Genomic DNA, 17,324 nt, shown 5'->3' on the forward strand with positions numbered 1-17,324 from the left:
ACCCAGCACTGATCCCTGTGGCACACCACTAGTCACAGGCCTCTACTCAGAGAAGCAATTCTCTACCACCACTCTCTGGCTTCTTCCATCGAGCCAATGTCTAATCCAATTTACCACCTCTCCATGTATACCTAGTGACTGAATTTTCCCAACTAACCTCCCATGCGGGACCTTGTCAAAGGCCTTACTGAAGTCCATGTAGACAATATCCACTGCCTTCCCTTCATCCACTTTCCTGGTAACCTCCTCGAAAAATTCCAACAGATTGGTCAAACATGACCTACCACGCACAAAGCCATGTTGACTCTCCCTAATAAGCCCCTGTCTATCCAAATGCTTGTAGATTCTGTCTCTTAGTACTCCCTCCAATAATTTACCTACTACTGACGTTAAACTCACCGGCCTATAATTTTCCGGATTACTATTCGATCCTTTTTTAAACAACGGAACAACATGAGCCACTCTCCAATCCTCCGGCACTTTACCCGTAGACAGCGACATTTTAAATATTTCTGCCAGGGCCCCTGCGATTTCAACACTAGTCTCCTTCAAGGTCCGAGGGAACACTCTGTCAGGTCCCGGGGATTTATCCACTTTAATTTTCCTCAAGACAGCAAGCACCTCCTCTTTTTCAATCTGTATTGGAGTATTGGAGCATTGTCAACAGCTTCGGGGGCCATATATTAGAAAGGATGTGTTGGCATTGGAGAGAGTCCATAGGAGGTTTACGTGGATGATTCCAGAAAGTAAAGGATTAATATATGAGGAGTATTTGCACCGTTGCGCCTGTACTCACTGAAATTTAGAGGAATGTGGGAGGTCTCATTGAAACCTACCGAATGTTGAAAAGACTTGGTCGGGTAGGTGTGGAGAGGATGTACCCTGTGGTGGGGCTATCCAGAACTAGAGGGCACAGCCTCAAAATTGAGGGGTGACCTTTTAGAGCAGAAGTAAGAATGATTTTTTTTTTCTCCAGAGGGTAGTGAATTTGTGGAATGCTCTGCCACAGACTGCGGTGGAGGCCAAGCTGTGGGTATATTTAAAGGATGGTCAGGATATGGCAAGAAGACAGGTGTATGGGGTTGAGTGGGATCTGGGATCAGCCATGATGGAATGGCAGAGCACACTCGATGGGCTGAATGGCCTCACTGTGCTCCTATGTCTTAAGGTCTTCTTCTTTCTTCAAAGAATTCCAACAGATTTAGGAGGCAAAATTTCCCCTTAAGGAAACCATGCTGACCGGCCTATTTTTCCATCTGCCTCCAAGTACCCCGAAACCACATCCTTGGTTATAAAGGGATCTGGTCCAGTCACCCCAGGTTAATGATGGTATGGACTGGTTACTGAGTAGGTCATGGATTGGGCAGGTTATTGTTGGTGTGGATTGGTTAACCTGCCTGCCTTGTTTAATGGGGCCCCTGTTCTCTCTGCCCGCAGCCCCTGATGATGAGAAGCCCAGTGCTGGTGACCGTTGCCCCCCCACAACTGCTGATTCCCCTCCCCGCCATCATTATTCTGGTGGTCGGCGTCTACCTGGTGCTGGTAGTGATGGCAGTCATCGTTCGTCAGTGGCTGCTGGTGAGGGGGAGAGGAGGGGGGAACGAGGGAGGGTTTGGAATCGTTCGTCAGTGGCTGCTGGTGAGGGGGAGAGGGAGAGGAGGGGGAACGAGGGAGGGTTTGGAATCGTTCGTCAGTGGCTGCTGGTGAGGGGGAGAGGAGGGGGGAACGAGGGATGGTTTGGAGAGGGCTGAGGGTTGAGGGGGAGGGAAGAGTGGTGGCCAAGGGACAGGGAAGAGGGATATTGCGGGGAGGTGGTGGAGAGGAGGAGGGAGTACAAGGAAGAGCAGGGTAGGGAGGGAGAGGAGGGGGGGGAATGAGAATGGGTAGGGGAGGGAAGTTGGGAAGAGCAGAAAAGGAGGATGGGAGGAGGGAAGGGAGAGGTGCTGGATGGGTGGAGCAGGGCAATGAGGGAGAGGGAAGAGAAGGAAGGGAGAGAATTGAGGGGTGGTGGGATAGGAGGGGGGAAGGTTGGAGGTGGGAGAGGAGGGGTGGAGGGTGGAGATGGGTTAGGAATGGGTGTGGGTTAAAGAATAATTGAGGGGTTGGGGTGGGGGTTTATAAGGTACCTGGTGCCATATTGACACTTCCTCCTCTCTGTAGGCACGAGGGGTGTGTGGAGAGAGCAACTGTGGGGGTCTGGGTGAGGACAGTCCGTGTGGCCAGTGTCTGCTGACTCTGGCCCAGAGTTGTGACTGTCGCCTGCCCACCCTCACCAAGTGTATGGACCATTGCTGTCCTCGCTCGCTGGTGAGTGTCCATTACATCCTTCCCCAGTTCCTGTCTCCCATCTCCCACCGTCTGCCCCTTTCTCCCCATGTCATGTCTCACCCTACTAACATGAGAACAAAAGAAATAGGAGCAGGAGTCAGCCATCTGGCCCGTCAAGCCTGCTCCGCCATTCAATAAGATTGTGGCTGGTCTGACCACGGACTCATCTCCACCTGCCTGCCTTTTCCCCATAAACCTTAATTCCCCTACTATGCAAAAAATCTTAAATATATTTACAGAGGTAGCCTCCACTGCTTCATTGGGCAGAGAATTCCACAGACTCACCACCCTCTGGGTAAAGCTGTTCCTTCCCGTCTCCATTATAAATCTACTTCCCTGAATCTTGAGCCTTTCATAATTTCATTATTCTATAAGATCTCCTCTTAGTCTTCTGAATTCCAGGGAGTACAGTCCCAGGCGACTCAATCTCTCCTCATAGTCTAACCCCTTCATCTCTGCAATCAATCTGCACCACCTCCAAACCCAGTATATCCTTCCTCAAGTAAGGAGACTAGAACTGCACGCAGTATTCCAGGTGCGGTATCTTGTACAGTTGCAGCATAACCTTCCTGCTCTTAAATTCAACCCCTCTCACAATGAAGGCCAACATTCCACTTGCCTTCTTGATAGCCTCCTGCACTTGCAAACCAACCTTTTGTGATTCATGCACAAGCACTCCCAAGTCCCTCTGCACAGCAGCATGCTGTAATCTTTCACCATTTAAATAATAATCTGTTCTTTCATTTTTCCTTCCGAAGTAAATAACCTCACATTTACCAACGTTGTACTCCATCTGCCAGACCCTTGCCCACTCACTTAACTATTATTTCTCTGCTGACTTTCTGTATCTTCTGCACAATTTGCTTTTCCACTCAATTTAGTATCATCAGCAAACTTAGATAAACTACACTCGGCCCCCCTTCCAGATCATGAATGTATATGGTGAACAGTTGTGGGCCCAGCAGTGACCCCAGCGGCACACCGCTCACCACTGATTGCCAACCAGAGTGACACCCATGTATCCCAACTCTCTGCTTTCTGTTAGTTAACCAACCCTCTGTCCATGCTGATACATCACCCCAACTCTATGCATCCTTACCTTATGGATAAGTCCTTTATGCAGCACCTTATCAAATGCCTTCTGGAAATCCAAGCAATCCATGCTGCATCTGCCTGATGGAACCATTTCTTTCCAGAAGCCTCGCTATTTCTTCTTTAATGATAGCTTCAAGCATTTTCCCAACTGCAGATGTTAAACTAACTGGCTTATAGTTACCTGCCTTTTGCCTACATCCTTTGTTGAACAGTGGCGTGACATTCGCTGTCTTCCAATCCTCCGGAACCTGCCCAGAATCCACAGAATTTTAGTCAATCATCACCAAAGCCTCTACTATAACTTCCGCCATTTCTTTCAGTGCCCTGAGATACATTCCATCAGGACTAGGGGACTTATCTGTCTTCAGGCCCACAAGTTTGCTCAGCACTACCTCTTTAGTGATAGCTATTGATCGAGGTCATCATCTCCCATCGCATCCATAACATCTCTCTTTGGCACATTAGATGTGTCCTCCACCATGAAGACAGGCACAAAAAAGTAATTCAAAGCCAATATCAATTCTCCAAGGGACCTATATTCACTTTAGCCACCCTTAGATAAAAAACGTTTATTATCTGTTTTTATATTTTGTGCTAGTTTATTTTCATAATATAGCTTCCCTTTCTTTCTTGCTTGCTTAGTGTTTCTTTGTTGCTTTTTAAAGTTTTCCCAAACTTCCAGTTTCCCATTGTTGCTTTTAACTGGAATATACCTTTGTTGAGCACGTGAAAAATCTCTTTGAAAAGTCTTCCACTGTTCCTCAACCATCCCACCATATAGTCTGTATTCCCGGTCTACACTAGCCAAATCTTCCTTCATCCCATTGTTTAGGCATAACACACTGGTTTTAGATTGCACCCTCTATGTGTGAGAAATTCAATCATATGTGAGCACTCTTTCCAAGAGGATCCCTAACTGCAAGATCACTAAAGATAACACGTTCCCTTGTAGGTTCAGTAACATGCTGTTCAAGAAAGCCATCATGGATGCATACTATGAAGTCCTCCTCAGGACTGCCTCGACCAGCTTGGTTCACCCAATCTATGTGCAAGTTAAAGTCCCCCATGATAACTGCTGTTCCATTCTGTCATGCCTCAGATATTTATCTGTTTATTGCCTGTGCCACTGTAATGTTGTTATTCGGTGGCTGATAGACAACTCCCGCCAGTGATTTTTTTCCCTTTACTGTTCCTAATCTCTACCCAAATAGATTCAATGTTCTGCTCCTTAGATCTGATATCGTCTCTCACCATCATCCTGATCTCATCTTTAATTAAGAGCGCTACCCCACCTCCCTTACCTTCCTGTCTATCCTTCCGTATTACCGGATATCCTTGGATATTTAATTCCCAATCCTCTCCACCCTGCCACCACATCTCTGTAACAGCCACTAAATCATACCCCTTTGTACTGATTTGTGCCACACATCACTGACCTTGTTTCGAATACTATGGGCATTCAGACAAAGTGCCCTCACACTCACTGTGCTTTTAAATTCTTGTAATCTTTTGCGCTTGACCTTTCTTCACTCCATTCTTACTTTTTTTTAATCTTTTGCCTTTTTCTTTATCTTTATTCACACTTTTCTTTTGTACTTTATCCACACTTCTCCAATCTGTTGACCCTCCCCCAATTATTCAGCTTAATGCCCTATCCACAGCCCTAGTTAGCGATTCGCTGGGATCCAGGCCCCATCCCGGTTCAGGTGGAGCCTGCCCCATTGGTACAGCTTCCTCCTTCCCCAATACTGGTGCCAATTTCCCATGAATTCAAACCCACTTTTCCCACACCGATCCCTAAGCCACACATTTAATTCTCTAATCTTTTTGACCCTAAACCAATTTGCATGTGGCTCAGGTAGTAATCCAGAGATTGTCACCATTTTGGTTTTGCTTTTTAGTTTAGTCCCTAGCTGCTCCAACTCCCTCAGCAGAACCTCTTTCCTCTTTCTACCTATGTCATTGGTACCCACATGGACCATGACAACTGGATCTTTCCCCTCCCACTGCAAATTCCTCTGCAGGTCAGGTAAGATGTCCCGAATCCGGACATCAGGTAGGCAACACAGCCTTTGGCACGCTGTATCCTTGTGACAGAGAACTCTGTCTACTCCCATGACTATACTATCCCCAATTACCACTACATTTCTCTTCTCTCCCTCCTCTTGAATGGCTCCCTGAACCACAGTGCCACAGTTAGGCTGCTCATCCTTCCTACAGCCCCCACTCTCATCCACACAGGGAGCAAGAATCTCAGACCTGTTGGACAAGCTCAAGGGCTGAGGCTCCTCTTGGATCCCACTCCCCACCCCACTCGCAGTCACACCCTCTTGTCCCTGACCACAGACTGAATTTGAAGCAGCTGATCTAACAGGTGTGACTCCCTCCTGAAACAGAGAATCCAGGTAACTCTCCCCCTCCCTGATGTGCCGCAGTGTTTGACGCTCAGATTCCAGGTCATCAACTTTGAGCCTGAGTTCCTCCAGCCGCCAACACTTGCTGCAGATGTGGTCACCGGGGACCACAATGGGGTCCACCAGCTCCCACATCGTGCAGCTACAGCACATCTCCTGATCCTGTGTCACCCCTACTTTAGTTAATTAGCTGTAATTTAGTGACTTTTTATTCAAGCCTTACCTGTGCCTCCTCACTGAAGCACTTCAGCCAAAGCCTCGAGTTCCCACTCCAACACTGGTCCATTCACACAATGGCCACTCTGCTTTACTTTTATTTGCTCCTGCTAATGAATCACGAATCGATTGGTCTGCTGCAAATGCGCTGATCCCCATGAAACGCTCCATTTTTAAACACTCCTCCCCGACCTGCGCAAAGCTCTCTCTGTGAATTGATTGGCCCACCGCTATTGCACCAAGCCCCGCAAAATGCTCCTTTTTCAAACTCTTCTCCTTGACCTGTGTGAAGCACTCCGTCTCTCTCTCTTTGCGAATTGATTGGTCCATCGCTATTGCCAACTCTCCACCTTCACCCAGTGTTGTCCTTGCCCACACCCCCACAATATCTCCATGTCTCATGATTGCCTGCCCCTTTCTTGAGGTGTTTTGTCTCTCTCGTCTCACCAATTCCCATCTCCAATCTCCCACCTTCACCCATTTCCCATCTCCCCACCAGTGAATCTGTACCACTCCCCCATCTCCTGTCTCCCAACTGTCTGTCCCTTTATCCCGTGCCCTGTCTCTTCCTCATCACCCCCCACCCCCATCTGTCTCCTGTCTCTTGCTTGTCTCGTCACTCCCCCCATCTCCCTGCCCTCCCCCGTATCCCCACCTGACCCCATTTCCCGCGTGTCCTGTCTCTTCCTTGTTTCACCGTCTCTGTCATCTTCTGTCTCCGTCTCCACTTCATCACTCCCATCATCTCCTTGTCTCCCCAGTAGCACTCTGCAGATTTCCTTACTGTAACTTTTCATTCTCTGCCTCCCTCCCCAGGACTGTGGACGGGGCAACTGCCCTTGCTGCCCCCTCTGTGACTGTGCCTGTGCCTTCCAGCTGCCCGACTGTGAGACCACCAACTGCATCTGCTTTCAGATCAAACTCCGCTGATGGGGAGAGGACATTCCCTCAGTCCTTCATTCGGCCTTCCAGTGGCTTGGTAATCCACAATATCAGAGCAGAATGAGGCCATTCAGCCCATTGTCTGCTCACAAAATTCTAACCCATTCCCATTCTCCCACCTTCTCTGTTCCCCCCATTATCCATCAAGAACCTATCAGTCTCTGCCTTAAATACCATCAATGACCAGCCCTCCACAGCTGTCCTTGCCAACGAATCCCACTGGTCACCACCTTACAGCTGAGGAAATTCCTCCTCGCCTCATTTCTAAATGAGGCTGTGCTATTGGATCACAGTCTATGCCACTACTGGAGACATCCACACTGCCCTCGGTTTTTCAATGAGACCTTCCCCCTCCTCCTGACCCCAGTCGAGTAGAGGCCCAGGACCCCAGTGGCTCCTCCTGTGTCAAGCCTTCTCCATCCAGGGACCGTCCTCCTGAATCTCCCCTTTCCAATGGCAGCACACAGGGCCCAAAACTGCTCACAGTACTCCAAGTGTGGTCTGACTGATTCCCTATGTACAGCCTCAGTGGTACAGGTCGACCTTCACTAATCCGACTACCTGTAATCTGGTTTCTTCCATACTCTGGCACTGATCATGCTTAATGTGATCCTTCTGTAATTCGGCATTTTCACTAATCCGGTCCCAGTGGTGCTGGATTAGAGAAGGTCGACCTGTACAACATGGAACAATACAGTACAGGCCCTTCGGCCCTCGATGTTGTACCGACCTCGTAACCTACTCCACCATCAAGCTAACCCTTCCCACCCACACAGTCCATCATTTTTCTTTCATCCATGTGCCAATCTAAAAGTCTCTGACACTATCCCTGAGAGGGCATCCCACACATCCACCACTCGCTGTGTAACAATGCCCCCTGACATCCCCCTATACTTTCCTTCAATCATTTTAGCATTATGCCCCCACATATTAGCCATCTGTGCCCTGGGAGGAAGGGGTATTATAGCAGCCCCTATTTGCCATTTCTACCACAGGATACAGGCACTGGTTGTGCCTCACTAACTTGTATACCGCATCAGATCACCTTTCATCCTCCTGCATTCCAAAGGGAAAAACCCTAGCTTGCTTAAACTTTCCTCATACAACATGCTCTCTAAACCAGGCCGCATCCTGGTGAATCTCCTCTGCACCCTCTCTAAGCCTTCTACATCTTCCTGTAATGATGGGACGAGAACTGAACACAGTATTCCAAGTGTGGTCTGACCAGGGTTGCAGATCTTGAACTCAATCCCCCGACTAATGAAGGCCTCCTTGTGCCTTCATGTTCGAGGCCTGGGTGAATGAGAAGGGAGGGGACCAGTATATCTACCTCGAGGGGTGGTGTAAGTTGAAACTTTGTACTTTGTGTGGTTTTGTATATGATATTAAATATCTTTTACACCCACCCTCGTCCTCACCAGCTCTGGGTCTCTGTCCAGGAAAGATACTGTGGAATATCGCAATGAGTACAGACTGGGGGTGAGGGAGCCATTCGTGTCTGTCCCAGGGGCTCTCGATTCCCACACTGGGGGTTGAGGTAGAGGAAGCCTCACACAGTCTGTACCCACTGTCTCTGTCCTGGAATTCCCACACTGGGGGTGAGGTAGAGGGTGTGTGTGTGCCTGGTACCTGGCCCGGGAGCTCTCTATACACACTGGGTACAGACTGGGGGGTGAGGTAGAGGGAGTGTGTGTGTGATACCTGTCCCGGGAGCTCTCGATGTCCACACTGGGTACAGTCTGGGGGTGAGGTAGAGGGAGCGTGTGTGTCTGATACCTGGCCCGGGAGCTCTCTATACTCACACTGGGTACAGACTGGGGGGTGAGGTAGAGGGCGTGTGTGTGTGTCTGATACCTGTCCCGGGAGCTCTCTATACTCACACTGGGTACAGACTGGGGGGTGAGGTAGAGGGAGCGTGTGTGTCTGATACCTGTCCCGGGAGCTTATACTCACACTGGGTACAGATTGGGGGGTGAGGTAGAGGGAGCGTGTGTGTCTGATACCTGGCCCAGGAGCTCTCTATACTCACACTGGGTACAGACTGGGGGGTGAGGTAGAGGGAGCGTGTGTGTCTGATACCTGGCCCGGGAGCTCTCTATGTCCACACTGGGTACAGACTGGGGGGTGAGGTAGAGGGAATTGTGTGTGCAGTACCTGGCCTGGGAGACCTCAGAGCCCACAGTGGATATAGACTGGAGGGTGAGGGGGAGGGACCTGCCCCGAGGGCTCTCTATACCCACACTGGGTACCGGCTGGGGGGTGGTGTGTGTGTGTATTGGACAAAACACAGAACTGTACTGCACAGGAACCACAATGTTGGGCCAAACTAATTCAACTAATCTCATTGAATTCTTTCAGCCTACACTGTAGCATCTCCCTCTATATCCATGCGTCTGTCTAAGTCTCCACCGTCACCGTGGCAGTACGTTACAGGCACCCACCATTCTGCCTTAAAAAATTCTTCACTAAACATCTGCTGTGAACTTATGCAACGCTCACAAAATGCTGGGGGAACTCAGCCAGGCAGCGTCTGTGCGGAGGAATAATGAGTCGGTTTCGTCAGGACTGGAAGGAGTGGGGCAGGAAGAGGAGGGATGAAGAAGTAATAAGCTGGTAGGTGAGAGGAGGAAGGGATCAATAGGACAGGACAGTGGGCCACGGGAGGAATGGAGGGTCTCCAGATGATGGGTAGGTGAGGTACCAGCTGTCTACTCTATCTGTGCCTCTTGTAATTTCTCAGATCTCCCGTAAACCTCCACCTCTCTGGAGAAAACAACCCAAGTTTGTCCAGCCTCTCCTTACAGCTCAGGCCTCTAATCCAGGCAGCACCCTGGTGAATCTCCCCTGCACCCTCTCCAAAGCCCCCACACCCTTCCAGAACTGAATGTAATACTCCAGATGTGGCCTGACCAGAGTTTGATATTGCTTAACATAACTTCTCAATTCTTGAACTTAGCGTCTCGACTGATAAAGGCAGGTGTGCCATACACACCTTCAGGCCTTCTTTACCAGCCTGTTAACCTGTGGGGCCCTTCCAGGGAGCTGCGGACTTGGAGCCCAAGAGCCCTCTGTACATCAACACTGTTAGGGGTCCTGTCCCTTTATAGGTGACCTCCAAATGTAACATTTCAGAGCATAAAGCAGAAAGTCATAGGAGCAGAATGAAGCCGTTCAGCTCATAGAGCCATGGCTGATTTAGACAACAGGTGCAGGATTAGGCCCTTCGAGCCAGCACCACCATTCACTGTGATCATGGCTGATCATCCACAATCAGTACCCCGTTCCTGCCTTCTCCCCATAACCCACACTCTGCTATCATTAAGAGCTCTATCTAAGTCTTTCTTGAAAGAATCCAGAGAATTGGCCTCCACTGCCTTCTGAGGCAGAGCATTCCACAGAACCAGCACCCCTCTGTGTGAAAAAGTTTTTCCTCAACTCCATTCTAAATTGTCTACCCCTTATTCTCAAACTGTGGCCTCTGGTTCTGGACTCCCCCATCAGCGGGAATATGCTTCCTGCCTCCAACGTGTCCAATACCTTAATAATCTTATATGTTTCAATAAGATCCCCTCTCAGCCTTCTAAATTCCAGTGTATACAAGCCCAGTCACTCCAATCTTTCAACATATGACAGTCCCGCCATCCCGGGAATTAACCTCGTGAACCTACGCTGCACTCCAAGAATGTCCTTCCTCAAATTTGGAGACCAAAACTGTACACCATATTCCATGTGGGGTCTCACCAGGGCCCTGTACAACTGCAGAAGGACCTCTTTGCTCCTATACTCAATTCCCTTTGTTATGAAGGCCAGCATGCCATTAGCTTTCTTCGCTGCCTGCTGTACTTGCATGCTTGCTTTCAGTGACTGATGTACAAGGACACCAAGATCTCGTTGTGCTTCCCCTTTTCCTAACTTGACACCATTCAGATAGTAATCTGCCTTCCTGTGCTTGCCACCAAAGTGGATAACCTCACATTTATCCACATTAAACTGCATCTGCCCACTCACCCAACCTGTCCAAGTCACCCTGCATTCTCATAACATCCTCTGCACATTTCACACTGCCACCCAGCTTTGTGTCATCGGCAAATTTGCTAAAATTACTTTTCATCCCTTTCCACCCCATTCTCCTGCCTTTCCCCCGTTACCTTTGACGCCCTGAGTAACCAAAAACCAATCAAACTCCGCTTTAAATATACGGCCTCCAAAGCCATCTGTGGCAATAAATTCCAGATTCACCAAGAAATTCAAATAAGTTCACTGTTCAAAGTAAACGTTTATTATCAACATGTGGCCATTTTATCAAGCACACCCACACATTAGGCAAATATCTAATCAGCCAATCCTGTGGCAGCAACTTCAGGACTAAAGGCATGCAGACACAGTCAAGACCAGAGTGGGAAAGAAACGATTCTGAGCAAGGAATGACTGTTGGTGCCAGACGCGGTGGTTTGAGTATCTCAGAAACTGGAGAACTCCTGGGATTCTCACACACAACAGTCTCTACAGTTTACAGGGAATGACATCCAGTGAGCAAAAATGAGAGAGGTCAGAGGACAATAGCCAGATTAGATCAAGCGGACAGGAATGATGGTGGGAGGTGGGAAGCTCCATACTTCTGCTGCTAATTGTGTGTGGCGGGGAGGGAGAGAGAAAGAGACGGACGGGTGTCAGGGAGAGGGAGGGGGGTGTCGGGGAGAGAGGGAGACGGGTCTCGGGGAGCGGGTGTTGGGCGTCGGGGAGAGGGAGGGAGATTCACTTTTTCACTGGCATTTACAGGATAAAGAAATACAATCAAATTTACAAACAACTGATAAACAAAGACATACAGCCAATGTGCAAAGACCACAAACGAGAACATCTGCAGGGTCTGGAAATCTGAGCAACACACACAAAGCACTGGAGGAACTCAGCAGGCCGGGCAGCATCTATGGAAAAAAGTACAGTCAATGTTTCGGGCCAAAAAGTCAACTACATTTTTCCATAGATGCTGCCTGGCCTGCTGAGTTCCTCCAACATTTTGTGTGTGTTGCAAAAGAAGACATTGTGCAAATTAAGAATAATACTAAGAATAAGAGTTATATAGAACCCAAGAAAGTGAGCCTGCAGAAGCCTGATGGAATCAGTTCAGAGTTGAGAGTTAAAATGTCCCCTCTGGTTCAGGAGCAGGAGCCTGATGTCTGAGGGGTAATAATGGAAAGGGAGCAGGCCCGGGATGCTGGGGTCCTTGCTAGAAGCTGCTTTCTTGTGGCAGTGTTCAGTGGTGGGGAGGACTTTTCTCCTGGTAGACTGAGGTATGTGCACCAGTTTCTGCAGCCATTTCTATACCAGGTTGTGATGCAACCAGTCAGAATACTCCCTAACGTACATTGACAGAACTTGTCAGTTTTTGGTGGGATACCAAATCTACACAAACTTCTGAAAAAAAGCAGAGATGCTGTCATGCCTTCTTTGTGATTGTAGGTGCTGACTTGGCCTCCTGTGGCAATGAATTCCCTGGCTAAAGAAATTCTTCTCATCTCTGTTCTACAGGATGGCCCTCTGTCCTGAAGCTGCACCCTCTGGTCCTAGACTCCCCACCTGTAAGAAACATCCTCTCTACATCTACTTTATTAAGCCCTTTCAAAATTCAATGCATTTCAATGAGATACCCTCTTGTTCTTCTAAACTTCAGTGAGTAGAGGCCCAGAGCCATATACATTAACTTTTTAATTCCCAGGATCATTCTCGCGAACCTCCTCTGGATCCTCTCCAATGCCAACATATCCTTTCTCAGATAAAGAGCCCAAGTCTGCTCACAATACTCAAAGTGCAAAGTCTCAGCATTATATCCTTGCTTTTATACAGGGTTCTATTCCTCTTGAAATGAATGCTAACATTGCATTTGCTTTCCTCGCTACTCACTCAACCTGCAAAATAACCTTTAGGAAATCCTGCACAAGGACTCCCAAGTCCCTTTGCACCTTGGGTTTTTCAATTTTCTCCCCGTTTCGGTGCACTATATTCCATCTTCCACTTCTTTGCCCATTCTAATCTGCCTAAATCCTCTTGCAGGCTCCCTGTTTCCTCAACGTTACCTGCCCCTCCACCTATCTTCATATCGTCTTCATATTTTGCAACAAAGCCATCATTTCTATAATGTGAATCATTGACGTATAATATAAAAAGAATTGGTCCCAACAGACCCCTGTGGGACACCACTAGTCACTGTCAGCCAGTCAGAAAAGGTTCCCTTTATTCCCACTCTTTGCCTCCTGCCAATTGGCCACTGCTTTATCCTGCTAGAAACTTTCCTGTAATACCAAGGGCTTGTAGCTTGTTAAGCAGCCTCATGTGTGACACCATGTCAAAGGCCTTCTGAAAACTCAAGTACATAACATCCACTAACTCTCCTTTGTCAATCCTGCCTGTTATTTTCTCAAAGAATTCCAACAGGTTTGTCAGGCAAGATCTTCTCTTAAGGAAATCATGTTGACTTCAGCCTTTATCATGTGCCAAGTATCCCGAAACCAAATTCTTAACAATCAACAATCTTCCCAGCCGCTGTGGTCAGACTAACTGGCCTATAATTTCCTTTCTTCTGCCTCTCTCCCTTCTTAGAGTTGAGTAACATTTGCAATTTCCAGTTCTCCAGTGATTCTTGAAAGATCATTACTAATGTCTTCACAGTCTCTTTCAGAACCCTGGGGTGTAGTGCAGGTGACTTACCTACCTTCAGACCTTTCAGTTTCCCGAGCACCTTCTCCCTGGTAATAGCAACTACACTCATTTCTGCCCCAAATACTCTCCAATTTTTGGCATGCTACGTAGCTATTCAGTTTGTCTGCCATTTCTTTGTCCATTACTACATCTCCAGCATCATTTCTAACGGCTTGATATTAACTCTCGTCTCTCTTTTACTATTTATATAACTAAAAAATCACTTGGTATCCTCTTTTATATTATTGGCTAGTTTACCTTCAAATTCCACATTCTCTCTCCTTATGCCTTTTTTAGTTTCCTTCTGTTGGATTTTAAAAGCTTTCTAACCCTCTAATTTTGCTGTAAGACCTCCCTTTTGCTTTTATGCTGTTACCTCATCCTTTCTTTGGAATGCTTCTTCTGAATTTCCCCCAGAAACTCTAGCCACTGCTGTTCTGCCATCATCCCTGCCAGTGTCCTCCTGCAATAACTTCAGCCAGCTCCTTTCTCATGCCTCTGTAATTCTCTTTACTCCACTATAATACTGACACATCTGACTTTAGCTTCTCCTACTCGTATTGCAGGGAGAATCCCATCACATTATGATCACTTTCTCCTAACAGTACCTTTATCTTAAGCTCCCTAATCCAATCTGGTTCATTGCACAACACCCAATCCAGAACTGCCTTTTCCCTAGTGGCTCAACCACAAGCTGCTCTAAAAAGCCATCTCACACACAAATTCCATCTCTTGGGATCCAGCACCAACCTGATTTTCCCAATCTCCCTATACTGTATATCAAAACACCCCTCCCTCATTGCCCTTTTGACATACATTTTCCATCTCCCTTTGTTATTTGTAGCCTACATCCTAGCTACTGTTTGGGTATCTGACCCAGAATAAATCCCATTCTGGGTCGTTTTACTCTTGTAGTTTCTTAACTCTACCAATAAGGATTCTATATCTTCTGATCCTATGTTACCTCCTCCCAACGATTTGATTTAATTTTTTTCTACCAAAAGTGCCACACCACCCCCTCTGTCTACCTGCCCGTCCTTTCAATATGATGGGTATCATTGGATGTTAAGCTCCGAACTACGATCTTCTTGCAGTCATGCCTCCGATGCCTACACCGCCATACCCACAAATCTCTTAACTTATTCCACAGTCAAATGCAACACTTCAGTCCTGTATTCACCACTTTTGAATTTGTCTCCATGTAACTTGAAGTTAAATTCTCAGTCCTTTTTATTTCCTTTGTCAAGTCTTTAGAACAGAATATTACTGAAGGGTCCAGGCCCTTCAGCCCACAATGTTGTAATCAACCTTTTAACCTACTCCATGATCAATCTAACCCTTCCCTCCCACACAGCCCTCAAAATCCAAAGTAAATCTAACACCATATGCAACCTTAAGATTCATTTTCTTGCAGGCATTCTGCTTTTTCCATCATCCATGTGCCTATCTAAATTTCTTAAATTCCCCTTAAAATATTTGTCTCCACCACCACAGCTGGCAGTGCATGTGTAAAAAAAATCCTACCTCTGACACCTCCCTGTGCTTTTCTTTAATCACCCTGGTTCAGACATTTCCACCCTGAGAAAAACTCTCCAGTTATCCACACAATTTATGCCTCTTATTGTTTTGTACACCTCTATCAAGTCACCTCTCATCCTCCTTCGCTCCGAAGAGAAAAACACCAGCTCACTCAGCCTCTCCTCATAAGACATGCTCCCCAAACCAGGCAGCATCCTGGTAAATCTCCTCTGTGCTCTCTTTAAAGCTTCCACCTCCTTCCTGTAATGAGATGACCAGAAATGAACACAGTATTCCAAGTGTGGTCTGACCAGGGGTTTATAGCGCTGTAACTCATAGCTCTTGAACTCAAACCCTCAACTAAAAGTAAACACACCATACTCCTTCTCACCAACCCTATCAACTTGTGCACCCCCAAGATCGCTCTGCTCCTCCACACTGCTAAGAATGTTGCCATTAACCCTGTCTTTTGCCTTCAATTTTCACCTTCCAAAGTGAATCACTTCACACTTTTCTGGGTTAAACCCTATCTGCCATTTCTCAGGCCAGCTCTGCATCCTATTGTAATCTACGACAACTTTAACATGATCCACTGTTTCACCAACCTTCATGTCATCTCCAAACTTTCTAACCCACCCTTCCTCTTCCTCATCCAAGCCATTTATAAAAGTCACAAAGAGCAGGGGTCCCAGAACAGGCAGAATGCACTCCATCAACACCCATTATCTGCCTTCCATAGACACAGCTCCTGACTACCTTGGGGAATCTTGTCAAACCCCTTACTAAAATCCACACACACATTTGGTGACTGGAGACCCCCTTCCCTTTTGCTTTATCCTTACTTTTCCAAGCTGTTGTACCTGCAATCCCCCATCCTCCTACTAGTTGGTTTAAAACCCAAATCCTATTCAAAGCTCTAGTTCGGTGATTTGCCAGGACCTTGGTCCCAGCATGGTTGAAAGGGAGCCCACCCCATTGGAACAAATCCTCCTTGCCAATCTTTGGGCCATGCTCTCTGAACCTTTGCCAATTGCATGTGGCTTGGGTAACAATCCAGAGACCTGCTGACTTCCTCCAGCATTTTGAGTGTTAATCTAAAGATTATTACATTTTAATTTAGTATCTAGCTGATTAGGTTCCCTCAGCAGAACACAGGACATAGAAATCTACAGCACATTACAGGCCCTTTGGTCCACAATGTTGTGCAGACCAAGTAACCTACTCTCGAAACTACCTAGAATTTCCTTACCGCATAGCCCTCCATTTTTCTAAGAACCACATAGCTATCTAAGTGTCTCTTCAAAGACCCTATTGTGTCCTATTTTTCCTGTTCTTCCTACATTGTCCGTAACACACAGACCATGGCAGCTGGATCTCTCCCCTCCCACTCCAAACTCCTCAGCAAGTCAGGTGAGTTGTCCCGAACCTGAACACCAGGGAGTCAAAACGGCCTTCAGGACTCTCGATCCTTGAAACAGAGACTTGTGTCTGCACCCTGACTATACTATCCCCAATCACCACTACATTTCTCTTCTCTCCCCCTGAACCCCCAGTGTGCCAGAGTTCGGCTGCTCATCTTTCCTACAGCTGCCTCTCTTACCCTCATGGGGAGCAACAATCTCAGAGCTGTTGGCCGCGTCTCCTCCCACACAGCTTCTGGAGTGCCCCGACCCGCCTTGCTCCAGTCACACCCTCGTCAGCCAGGCCACACACTGTTTCTGAGGTTCATCTACCGGGTGTGTCTGCCTCCTGAAACGCAGTGTCCACATAACCCTCCCGATGCACCGGGTGCCAGGTCATCAACTTTGGGCAAGGTTTGGCCCCCCCCCGCCCCCCCACACCGATCAGGGCCACGTGAAGCCACGGGAGCAGCCGGTGCAGATCACAAGTCCTGGTTACGCCACCGCTGATGCCAGGCAGACAGTCTCTGAAGAGTATTGGTAATGGCTGGGGTATGTCTTGTAAAGATACTGCCCAGAAGAAGGCAATGGCAGACCACTTCTGCAGAAAACCTTGGCAAGAACAATCATTGTCATGGATAAACCATGATCGCCCATGTCATCACGAACGATTACAAAAATAAAGCCTTACCTGATCTTACCTGCTACTCAC

The 17,324-nt window shown here is 47.6% G+C and overlaps 1 protein-coding gene across 2 annotated transcripts; it reads left to right on the top strand.

Moving 5' to 3' along the window:
• The first annotated feature begins 1,442 nt into the window (after positions 1 to 1,442).
• LOC140192554 (uncharacterized) lies at positions 1,443 to 17,310 on the top strand. 2 transcript variants are annotated; one of them, XM_072250122.1, is made up of 3 exons: positions 1,443 to 1,578; positions 2,161 to 2,307; positions 16,766 to 17,310. In XM_072250122.1, exons 1-3 carry the CDS (start codon positions 1,444 to 1,446, stop codon positions 17,120 to 17,122), a joined length of 639 nt encoding a protein of 212 aa, XP_072106223.1. In that variant the 5' UTR covers position 1,443; the 3' UTR covers positions 17,123 to 17,310. The 2 variants fall into 2 exon arrangements, with proteins under 2 accessions (XP_072106223.1, XP_072106224.1); XM_072250123.1 differs by lacking the exon at positions 16,766 to 17,310 and adding an exon at positions 6,870 to 8,400.
• The last annotated feature ends 14 nt before the right edge of the window (positions 17,311 to 17,324 follow it).

The sequence above is a fragment of the Mobula birostris genome, unplaced genomic scaffold (assembly GCF_030028105.1).
Source record: "Mobula birostris isolate sMobBir1 unplaced genomic scaffold, sMobBir1.hap1 scaffold_1647, whole genome shotgun sequence".
NCBI lineage: Eukaryota > Metazoa > Chordata > Chondrichthyes > Myliobatiformes > Myliobatidae > Mobula > Mobula birostris.

Excerpts from the sequence above, each read along its gene's own strand:
- LOC140192554 (XM_072250122.1), top strand. The coding sequence starts at position 1,444 with ATGATGAGAAGCCCAGTGCTGGTGACCGTTGCCCCCCCACAACTGCTG. Across the intron at positions 1,579-2,160 it reads TCGTTCGTCAGTGGCTGCTG|GCACGAGGGGTGTGTGGAGA; the intron begins GTGAGGGGGAGA and ends TCCTCTCTGTAG. Across the intron at positions 2,308-16,765 it reads ATTGCTGTCCTCGCTCGCTG|TGTGCCAGAGTTCGGCTGCT; the intron begins GTGAGTGTCCAT and ends CTGAACCCCCAG.